Here is a 12,096-nt window from a genome sequence, read left to right on the forward strand (position 1 = left end):
TGAAATGAATTTAAGTGATCTTTAAGGTTCGCCTTAACTGTATGTAGAAGGAAATACTTGGAAATAACTGAACAAAATACTCTGTCAGGTGCAGCAAAAAATGGTATGTGTTGTAAAGTGAATAAAAGATGCTAAGGCTAAGTTAAGTTGCTTTTAATTTTAACAAGAAATTCTAGTGTTTTGTTATTATTCTTTGTAATACCAATTACTAAGGTAGCTGCCCAGCAAAAACTCTTAAGACTAAAGGGAATGTACCATTTTACTTTTGATCCAGGGAAATGATTGTGACTTGTGTTTCAGTTCCTGATCTGGGTGAAAATGAAGGTTTTAATCTATAAAGAAATGGTTTATAGTGACGACCTCCATGTGTGAACTGAAACAGCTTACTCATTTTCGTGCTAAATCCAAGCACACAGATTTTAGCTTGTTGAAAAAATACAGCACAAACTTAATTCCATTGACTTAAAAGTCTCTCATCTGGAAATGTAATTTTTTTTATTTCTCCTGTCTCCTTGGTACTAGAAAAAAAGAACTGAGTAGGTGGAGAATAACTTCCAGAGTTCAGCAGAACCAAATGGAAGCCAGATGAAGATTTCTTGTCAAAAAAAAAAAAAGGGAAAAAAACTCCCACAGACCCCCCCTCTTTAATTCTTTCACACTCCAGAAACCAGGTCTGTTTTCTTACAATAGGTATTCCTGTTTGCATCTGCCAGTACTGGTGGTTGTTGTTGGTAGAGAGCTTGTAAGTGTAGTTGCTACTTTTTTACTGAGCTTCCAGCCTGGTATTATTGGAAGAGGTGATGCTGAGGACAAACTGAGAACTCTAAACACAAAACAGGAATAGACACAAAGATCAGTGAGGAAACCAAACCAGAGAGGTCAAATGCTGTCTCTGTGCAGAAAAGGAGCTGTATCACTGAGCTTCTCGTGGGGTATGCACAAATCAAGGAAGCGAATACCTGGGTAGCCCTTTGCCTACCTGGTTGAGAAATTTGCCAAAAGAATTGGCCCATAAAATTGAGTAGGAATGAGCAAGGATGCCGTTGTCTGTTCTGCAGAGGTGCTGAGGAACGGAAGAGGTGAAATACTGCATTTACAAAGTGCTACTTGGCAAGGTTCACCACCACTGTTCTGACCAAGATGTCTGGTTTCTGAAGCTGTTCGGGTTTTTTTTTATAGAGGAGCCATGTCAGTCCAAAGCAGAATGCAAATTGCTCTACAGGATTTATAGCTTGGCCATTACTTGAAGTGTTTTCAACAGTCCTTGTGTCCAGTTTGTTTCTTCCTTCACAAAGAAAGCATTGTTTTAGTAGTACTTCCATCTCAAATTGGATTTTCTCAACAGCTTAATAAAGTAACAGAAAGGAGGAGGTGCCAGTCCTAGCAGTCAACCCACAGACCACATCTGGCTTTGCTGTCTTCTCTTTGGCTCTTAGCCTTCGCTGAAGGGATTGCAAGCCAAACTCCTCCATCAGCTACCCACTCATATTTGAGAAACTAGGCGCATTGGCTTGGGATAAGGAGTTTTTTTCTTTCTGTTTTATGCAGAAAGATGGTGTGGGCGATGTTTTTTAAACTCCTGTATAATAATTTCTTTCTTCAGGCCTTCCAGTTTGGCGATGATTGTGTGTACTTTCATGTGAATGCAGGCAATCTTTCCCTGAACCCCCAGCCCCTGTTCCTCCCTCCCCATGTGTATGCGTGTACATATGTATATATCCGTAAGCTTTGCTAAAATGGAGCTGAAGAAAGTATTCTGTTTTGTGTAAACAAAAGAAGGGGCAACCCCAAAGACTTTAAAGAAATTTGAACTGGGTTTATTCAGTAAAAACAGATACAGCATGTGATGGCACTACATTTGCACCTACATAATATTTGATTAATTGCCTATATGATCAAGCTGGTACACAAGTAATTGCAGCAGGCTGAATTTAGGTAAGACCAGAAAACAGCGCTCTTGCTCAGAGGAAAATCAGCCAGGTTGTTGCCAGTGTGAGTAAAAGATGGTTCTGTTTGTGAATGACACTGGTGTCAAAGAGGGTGTAGTTTCATTCATAGCTGAAGACATGATAGGAAGAAGGAAGTAGTTCCATGCAGCAAAGGCAACATCTGCCAATTGAAGGTGTATGGAAATCTAGATTTTCATTTTAGCACCACAAGGGAATTTCATTGTGAACTCTTGGTGATTAATTGCTATTTTTATTGCATATATTCCCTCACTATGCGTTATACTTTGGAATCATGCAATTACTATAATTGCATTTGAATTATTTACAGCAATTATAAATAATGGCACTAATGTAACATCAAGTAGAGGATAAACACCCAAGGGCGATGTGTGAAATCAAGAACACAGGTACATGTTCATGAAGAAAAGTTTGGTTCAGCAGAGGAGTAACAGGGGAAGGGGAAAGCACGCCTTTTGAAGTTACTTGCGTACTGTAGTATCTTAATTGCTAGTGGCTTATTCTGTGACCATCACTGATGAGTAGGGAAGGATTCTCTTTCCTGTTATACTCTCTTGGGTAACTGAAGCATGGAGTAACTTTGTGTGGTCTCAGGCGAGACACTCAACGTCTTTAGTGGAGCCAAGGTATTTCAGATAGGTTTCCAGAGTTTCCGTTACAAATACAAGCCATTATTTTTCAAAGGAAGGTCACAACATGAGTCTTTCCACCCATGTTAAAGATACAGAAGTTCCATTATCCAGTCAGGTTCCTTTTGATCGTTAGTTGGATCTTTATTCTTCATACATATTTTTTTTACTGGTAGTTCTTCCCTTCACTTTCCCACACATTTTATCATAAAAGCTGGGGAAAAAAAGTTGATAGGTAAACTATGTATTGGTTTAATGGATTTGGACTTGTGTATGCCATTCAACTGAAAATGCATGTATTAAAGAAGGGCATATAATTCCAGTCTCCTTTATTCTGGAGGTGTACCCTCACCTGAAAGCTAGACATGTGAACCTTGTGCTGAAAGAGACTTAGTGCCATCATTTAAGATCATTGATCTAAGTAAAGCTGAGGAGTATATTGAAGTTTGGGATGGGAGAACAAAACAAAAAACCTTAACAGTTGATTTTGTGACTTACAAAGTTTATAATAGTATTTTAAAAAAAGTAAGTAGAGATTACTTAAGTTATTAAAAAATGCTAAGTAACAGACTTAAGTTATTAAAAATAAAAGAATTGGCCTGTACTGATTGCTGGCTGCCTAATCCCATTTTTTCACTGGTATCTGTTATTGAGTTGCTTCTGAGAAGTCTTGCCCTTAATCATTGACTTCTGCTCCCTGGTGCCAAGAGCAGCATGCATTCTTGGCTGGTATGAAGTATGGATTTGAAAGTTGTGTACTGCTGCTTTGTTTCAGTTTGTCTTCTGAGGATGCCCAACTTGAGCAGACCGTGCACCTCTTGCCCCCTAGTCTCTTCAGTAACTTCTCTGAGGATGATTCTTAAGCAGCTCATGTTGACACTGTGAGCCAGTTTGGGGAGGGCTTGTTAAAATGACACTGTGTAAAGAAGAGTGGGTTTTGCAAAGGAGGGAGAAGTTCCAAGGCTGGTGAAAAGCAGAATTCTGAATGGGGAGAGTAATAAAGAAAAGATGAAAGATGTCCAAGAGGATTTTACATTCTCAAGACTGAATACTAAGACCAGCTGTAGATTCCTTTTGGTACTGTGCTAAAAATTCATGCTGGCTGCATAAGTCAATGTGGATATGAGTTATGCCTGTAGACATCTCCATTCAGCAGAATGGAAGAGCAATGTGAAAGTGCAGTGCCTCCTGCACTGCTTCCTAATGGGACAGCTCATCTCGTGTCTCATTCTGCAGTTAGCTGAATGAGTGTCAAAGCTGAAGCAATGAGTATTTTCCCACTCACTGCTGATGAGAGAGTGTTCATAGCGTTGACATTCATGAGGAAGCCCCAGGTGGGTGGATGACTTGGGGAACAGAAAACATTTTTTACATGCTGAGGCAAGGAGCTTATGTCTTCTGAGCCTCTTCATGAATTGGAAGCAGCTTCTATTTATTACATCTAGTCTGAATGCTGCAAGTTCATAGAAACTGCAGCTTTGGTGAGGAGGATGCTCCTTCTTCTCTGGCACTGTCTTTCACTGGTGGCTGGGCTCTTTCACTGCAGCTGTCACCAACATGCCACAGATATATTTATGTCTCTGAGTGTGCTTAGGGTGAGGATTACCCACTGGTACTTAAAGTACATTGTGGCTTTTTTGACTGGATATGATCCTGAAACAAGGTAACATTTCAACAATGCACAGACATCCAAATGATCTTTGAAGCAGGAATGTTCTTCTGAATCTTGACCAATGATATACCAAGTAATCCTGAATTTGTAGCCTGCTACATTTGTGTTGTTTTTTTTTTTTTCTTTTTTAAAAAATATGTGAAATGAATGTGTAAAGGAGGTTGTCTTGGGGTTTTTTGTCTGCCTGAAATTATCTTGGAACTCTCATTACTGGGGAGGATTCTCAGAGCTCTTTGGATTTGCGTTTTTGTGACCATTTTAAATACTGCAGTATTTTGTTTTTTATCTCTTACAAAAAACTGAGTTAAAATGTTATTTAGGAATGTCTATCCTTGATATGCAGGTATGTGAATGTGAATTACGTGTTTGCAGAACAGATATCATCCCAGTGCTTTAGGTAGATGCTGAGAATTTCACAGTGAATGGCTATTTTTAAAAGGCTTTTTTGTGTGAGTGAATATTATACATAATTCTCTGACCTTATGAGTGATGTACGGACTGAGAATAAGATAATAACATAAGATGTACCTGACCACAAAGATAATTATGTTTGCTTGAGTTTAGGATTCAAGCCATATTTGTAAAATATGAAATGATGTGTCAGATCCTTCCAGAAGATTAGTTCATTCTCATTGGCAAAGTGTCTAATTTTGCTCTCTTGGCTGGAACATGTGGGAACTGTGTAATTTCTTACAAGACACTTTTTAGACAATCCAAACCCTAACATTTTATGATCATCTATTTGTGTGTTGGTAATCATATGTTTGTGTGTTGTACGGTTATGAGCATGCTTAGTGTTCTGTGAAACTCAATTTGAAAGGGTAATAGACTGTAGATAAATATCATCAGAAGCCTACTGTGCAAGTGAGGTGGTTGATTTCAGTCAGCTTTGGAAGAGCAGCAGGCAGCATTATAGAGCCGTCTTTAAGAATAGTAGATACAGTGCACTAATTTACTTAGGGCTTACAAGTGCTTTCTTTTGTGAGGATGTCTTCAAGCCTGCTGCTTCTTAAAGACAGACATGGTAATATCACAGTAGAGAGGAAGCTAGCTCGAAGAAAAGCATCGCATGCCATACTGATGCCACTAGGGTGAGCAGACGTTGCTTAGGCAACCCATCATGGAATATTTTCAGTTGGGTTTTCTTATCAGAAGTATAATTTTGAGGTCGGGATTGCCATATTAATGCAGTAGATTGGAAAGGTTAGACTTCATAGTAAATTTTGCAATGTACTTGGTCAAGTGGAGTTATGAGTAATTAACTGCCTGTGTGATATCTACAATAGACTTTGGATTTTCACAACTTTAATAATGCAGAAGCATTGAAAACTTTTGTTAACAGAAAGTAAGTAGCAGTTGGGTATTCTTTGATACTAGTTGTTCTCTGGGATGTTCCTCTTACAATGGTTGTAATCCTTTTACTCTGATCCCTGGAAGGCTTAAGAATGTGAAAGGTAAACTCACAGGTCGTCTGTTAATAATAAGTTTGATTGTCCTTACTGATGTTTGTAATTAGTTTTGTAAAATTGGGCTAATCCTTTTGAGACATACATGCTCATCAAAACTTCTTGTCAAGCTATTCTACAGAGAGCACATATTTCTTTTATATTATTCCACCTCTGACTAGTTTCTTTTATTCTAGAAGTAATTTCACAGTAAAGGGTTGGGAGAAGAGAGTGTGTTCATTAGTATTGGCCAATCCATTTATTAATGAAACATGAAGTGTACAGGCTCGTAGAATCGCTTTCATCTTAGAAGCTTTGCTGGGTTTTGTTGTTTTCAGAGTATTCTTTATCTGGAGAGACTGTCATCACTAAAAATAGTTATTAAAGAAAGATCCAGGATTTCTAAAATTCCTAACTATACAGTCATTCTTCTCTCACTACTGACACTACTGCAGGGCATCTGTAAATCTGTAGAACAAACCTAGACTTGTCGTTAAAAATTGTAGGTGGTGTCTTCGGGTGTGAGACGTGAGAGGAATGGCCGATTTCAAATTAATCATTAAACAGTACTTTTGGTGATAGTCCAGACTATTGTAAAAATAAAACTAATGAGAAAACAACTTTTAGTATCTATGTGAATATAATTTTTTATGTAAATGCTGAATTATAGTAAGCCATAATTTCACTTGAGCACTTCACAAATAAAAGAAAGAAAATGCCTGTCAGCTATGAAGTAGTTTTTCTGTCTTTGTTGACTGAGACAGCCCTTTAAATAGCCATCTCTATGTTTTGCATGGCAAAATCAAGCCAAAATGTGTGCTCAATATAAACTTTAACAGGAAGTAACTTGTGTTGCACGCTTGTGTATTAAGTACAAAATTACATATATGAAATGTCTCCTTATTCCAGGAAAAACATTGGCGGTTGATGCACCTGAAGGACACAAAACTCACTTCTCTCAACAGACCATGCTTAACAAAGGACTTAGCAAATCTATGGGATTTCTGTCTATTAGAGGAACACAAGGCGAGGATGAGTTTTTCCAGGGCATTTCCACAGATTACAGCTCAGGGCAGGAAGATGTTTTCTGTCCTCATAGATGTAAAACCAGTGAGTTTGAAAAAAAAAGTCACTTTCATACTGATGTCACTCCCAAGCGGAAAGTATGGGCTTCCTCCACTGACTTGCTTTGCACAACTGACAAAGCAGCTGAGAGGAACCATGCTGGAGGCTCTCATGGGCACAGCTATCAATGTGAAGCATTTACAGTACGGACTTCTACTACCAGAAACAAGGAAGCAAGATACTCTGATGGGAGCATAGCACTGGATGTCTTCGGACCACAGAAAATGGACCAAATGCACCATGTGCCTGAAACATCAACTTCTGCAGCAATATCAAGTGCCTTTGACAGGATAAGAGAGAGACAGAAGAAGTTGCAGCTTCTGAGAGAAGCTATGAATGTAGAAGGTCAGTGAAGCTTTTTGATTTTCTGAATATTCCTGTCGTTAAACAAAGATTTCTCTTTATGATAAATCTGAGTTCTCATGTAGCAGCTCTTGAAACTGCCAAGATTGTTGCTTCATCTTCTTTTTTTTTTAGGTGAAGTGAAAGCGTTAGAACATCTGTTGCCAAGGAGGATCAATGTGCTTGTCCAGATTGCTTTGCTAGTAAAAGTAGTTGATTTTTCTAAATCAGGCAGTATCAAGTTCATCAATTAAAATTAGAAAAAGAGAAAAAAAAGTTGGTGACAGCCAATTGTCAAATAATTTTCCCTGAAGGAAGCCCCTCATCTTCAGACATTAGAAATGGATTTATACCCCAGAAGAAAGGGAGAGTTTAATCTCCAGACCACTCAGGTTTTGCACTCTATACCTCTGGATTTAAGCCCTTAAATATGAATTTTCTTTGGACTCATGTTACTATCTTTACCTCAGTGGGAATACTTGACAACAAGTTAATTAAAAGAATGCATGGCGGGAGGAGTCTGTGTATTTGTTCTGTGGAGACTTTTAAAATGGTCTTATGGAGGACCTTATAAGGGAAAGTGCATGCTTGCTTGCTTTGCAAATGTGATGTGATTTTCAGGGGTTATAAATTTGTGAGAGTTGGGTAGAAATTGAGAGCAAAGTTGGATCCTGCTTGTGATGGCCATAACTTGGTCATCTGAGGTATATATGTTAGGAGAGGTGTATGTACAGAGCTAGCTCAGTCATTTAGTCAGGTACATTCAAAATCCATACAGTTGAAAAGTTATGGCTGCCTGTCTGTTTTGTGACGCAGGTAACTGGGCAGAGTGGAGGGGGGAATCAAACCACTTCTGCCTTCTTTTCCTGCACTGAGGTATAAACATCTAGTTGTTAAGGAGAGATGATGAAGCCTTTTGTCAAGGTTGAATTTCTGAAAATGCGTTGCTGAAAATCCCCTTGTGGCCATCTCCGGAGATGCAGTTAGCATGGGAAGCAAATTCTTCCTCTCTTGTTCATGAAAGCCTTTTGTCCCAGAAAGGAGTGTTACTGAAATACCATAGGCAGTTTAAAAAGCTACTGTGATTTCTGTACAAGCTGTACAGACAACAGCTGAAGTTTTCTTTGTGCTATCAAATTAGCATCTTCCTATGAGGGTTACGTTATAATGGGATGGAATGAACATAGATGGAATAGCACTGTGGAGATACCATCGTTTATCTCAATAGACATTTACCATCTGTCATTATCTACTGAGATGGCTGATGAGGTACAGGGGAGGTTGGTTGGGTTTTGGTTTAAGAGTCTGAAATTGAAGGGAACCAGGTCGAGTACATGAGTCAGCTTGGATCTCTGGAGATAGGCAGCTGACAAAGTTTAGGAGGAGGCCACTCCCTCCACTGGGGAAGCTCAATAGCCTTGTTCAGGAGTGCAGCTTTGTGCAGGTTTGTGTTGCACAACAGCAAAACCAAATCTTGGCCAAACCCATTGATGAGCAAGAGCTTATCATTCTTATTCAAACGGATTGGGAGACGGCTGAAAACATAACATGTCTGTGCCTTGCAAACTCAGATAGTTCAGATATATGAAACTACTTAATTCATAAAGGGAATGGGTGAAAGTGTAGTCAAAGTAAACCTGGAACTGGAGCTTAATAGTCACAGGAGGTGAGTGACAAATCTGTATAGGGAAGATTGAGGCAATAGCTAATGATTCACTGCCCATCCTTCTGAATTCAGAATCATTACTTGCTAGAAAAAAATGAAGATACTTTCTCAACAGATAGGTAGGTTGCATTGTTCTTGCTTCTGAGTTTTCTGCTCTCAACAGAGAGGTATGTGTCACTCTTGAATTGAAGTTAGGAGTATGTGTTCTGTTGTTTTATTTTAGGCTTTTTTGCTGTTGTTGTTTATTTAAATGTTTTGGGCCAGAAATTACTTACAGATGTGACTTTTTAATGAGAAGCAGTCTAAAGGAGTATTTTAGCAAGATGGATGAGTAGATGCAGCACTTAGGTACATTATTTAGTGGTGGTCTTGGCAGTGCTGGGTTGACAGTTGGACTCAATGATCTTAAAGGCCTTTTCCAACCTAAATGACTCTATGATTCTAATACTTTTTCACTTAGGAGTTAGCTGCTGTTGTGTTTTACAGGGCTTGAGAAGCCTGACTGTGAAAGTATTCTATTTCACCTCAGTGAGCAGAATCACAAGAGCCTTGATACATAAAGTCTGCCAGACCTTTCCCTTTTTCTTTTCCTGTTTTGTTCCATATATTTTACTATTCTTTATCTCACATCTTGTTTACAACAGACAAGTCCTGTGAGATCTTTCCTAAAAAGAATGTATTGCTTGTTTCAGCTGTCAAAAAAAAAAAGAAAAATACAGTCCAAGCTTTTTGTGCTTTATTATTGTATGTAATTTTCAAGCACTTGGTTGGTATTTCCAAATGTTGAGTGTTGTCAAGTGTGTGTAGAATTGCTCTTCTGACATAAACCCAGCCTAGCTGAGAGAGATGAACTGTGTAGAAAGCTGAGGTAAAATGTCACCTATTTTGAGAAAGGTGGCATTTTTTTGGGCAGCACTTGATGGAAGGTTATCTTACTGCCTATAGCTGGTAGTCACACAGCGGATAGGCAGACAACAACTAGAAAGGGAGTAAAAGGAAGTCCACAGGGAATGTCAGCAGCTATTGTTCTTTCACTGTGTGGGGGACACCATAACCTCAAAGAAGAGGTATTGAAAGGAAAAACAGAGAAAGAGAGCATCTTTTGAAAGCTTGTGTAGTTGAGATAAGGAATATTTTCAATTTGGTTGAGTCTAGGTCTAGGTTACAGTTAAGTCTACGTAAACTGTAGTAAGCCGCCTCTGCTTTTGGCTGTTTTTCAGTTTTTTAATTGTGAAGTGGCATTGAACTCTGTGTGGGTAAAACTTCCCTCCTCAAACTACAAGGGAACTTAAGTGACATGTGGCTTATTTCTTCTGTAACTTATTTTGAGTTAAACTGGCAAACTTTTTTGTTATTCATAAAACCTTAAGGAGTTGACTGTCTTGGAAAAAGAAAATGTTGTGATGCACAGGCTCTACTCTGCCAGGCTTTCACTCAGAACACATTTTTATCATCCAAATTATAAAGTCATGAAAAGTAGAGTTTATAGTGGAAAGAATGACAGAACTTTAATGACAGCTGTGCTGTAATAGAGTAGTTTGTAGTGAGCTGCAGATCTGAACTGCACTATAATCTACAGTTGGAACATCTCAGATTTAGCCTCACAAGCCTTCCAGAGACGGTGTCATTGCAAGTGTCTTTCTCATGAACTTGATGTTTTATATGTTTTCTCTTGTACAGTTTCAAGGTTGAGGTTGTTTATCTCCTGTATACTAAAGATGATTGTTTATGATTAGGTGCTGCTTAGCCAGATGAGAGAAAGATCAAGGGAAAGAGACTGCTTTTTCACTTCAGATGTAGCCAATTCTGAATACTGAGAACAGACTTGAAAAATACGTGTTAATCTTGCCAAGAGATGGGAGAGTAGGTTCTGTATCTCTGATGTTATTATTAGTTGTTGGTTTTGTTATGGTTTTTTTATTATGGTATTTGTTAAGGTTTTGTGAGCTAAGGGAGAATTATTTACAGTTGTGAGGTGTTAAACCCAAGCAGTTTGTACCAGGACAGCAGATTGTGGTTTTGTTGTTATTTTGCAGCTTGGAAATTGCTGCTTGGCACCAACTGATAGTGCCCAATTTCAGGGAGAAAATATTCTAGCTTTTACATTTTGCAAGCCTGCATTGCCACTCAGGAACATGAAAGTGTCTCTGTTCTCCCTTGCTCCCAGCTTGCTTTGCCTTCTCACCCACAAAACTGATTGTGTCTTCTGATAGTTATGAGGTATAAACATACTTCAGCTTTCACATCTCAGGCCAACTTCAAATGGCCCTGTAGTAAGGCACAAGGGTGAGAGATGGTAGCCTTGTATGTATCTCTCCCTTCTATTTGCTTAAGAGGATTTTTTCCCCCCTTATTTTGAGTGTATGCATAATTCAAAGTGAATTGGTTTATGTGTTACTTGAGTGAATGTGCATCCTTCTTTTTTTATGTGCAGTTTTGCTTGCAAGGCTGCTGTAAATGAGATGCAGGAGGGAGCAAGATATAAAGACTGCCATTGTCCTGCACAAAACCAGTTAGGAGAGTAGTAATGTAGCTAGCTGTGGGTTAAATAGCAGATAGTGAGGAAAAAGAGAGGAGGATACCAAAAAAGCTGATCTTGCGGAAGCTTTGGAATGCTGAATCCAGGGGTGGGGGAATGGGGGTGGTTTGGGAATATTCTCAGGCCTTTGTTAAATGTTTTTGCAGTTGGGAACCATGTGAATCCCAGAGCCTCAAACTGTGCTTGTCTTTCTCTCTTTTTACCTTTGATTTTTTCCAACAGAAAACCCAGATGATTAAGTACTTGTTTTGGTAGTCTGTGTTTCTAGAGATGGGTTTCTACCTCGTAAGTTTTCTATGCCTATCTCATAAAACAATGTTTTCTTTAGCTACCCTGAAGACCCATCTGGACTCTGTTCATAAAACTTCTATATAGCAACTGCATGTTTTTAGGTGGGGTGTTATGCTTAGGGATACTCTAAATGTCTGAATTTTAAAAGCTCTCTTAGTCTGAAGCTGCTGTTTCGAATAAGCAAAAATTTCTGCAGGTAATCAGGCAGCTGTTGGTAGTAAATTTATCCCAACAAATCAAGCCCCAGGGATTTTAATTTGGGATCTTTCTATAGACGTGCATTAAATGGGAGGTTGGATTTGGGGCAAAAGATGAATAGCTGAGTTACAAACTTACGTCTGTGAAGTCAGTGAATTGTGTATATATTTTTTCCTCTTGAATCATGTGTGCTCAGTTCATGTGTAGGTTAAGAAGAGGAAA

The 12,096-nt window shown here is 38.7% G+C and overlaps 1 protein-coding gene across 1 annotated transcript in view; it reads left to right on the forward strand.

Moving 5' to 3' along the window:
* The window catches only part of PTPN13 (protein tyrosine phosphatase non-receptor type 13), a 93,760-nt gene that overhangs the window by 25,695 nt on the left and 55,969 nt on the right, over positions 1–12,096 (forward strand). The window contains exon 6 of the mRNA XM_080621128.1: positions 6,623–7,183. Within this exon, the coding sequence (XP_080477254.1) occupies positions 6,623–7,183 (561 nt within the window). The remainder of the gene's footprint in view (positions 1–6,622; positions 7,184–12,096) is intronic.

This window comes from Psittacula echo (assembly GCF_963264785.1).
Source record: "Psittacula echo genome assembly, chromosome: 1".
Taxonomy (NCBI): Eukaryota; Metazoa; Chordata; class Aves; order Psittaciformes; family Psittacidae; genus Psittacula; species Psittacula echo.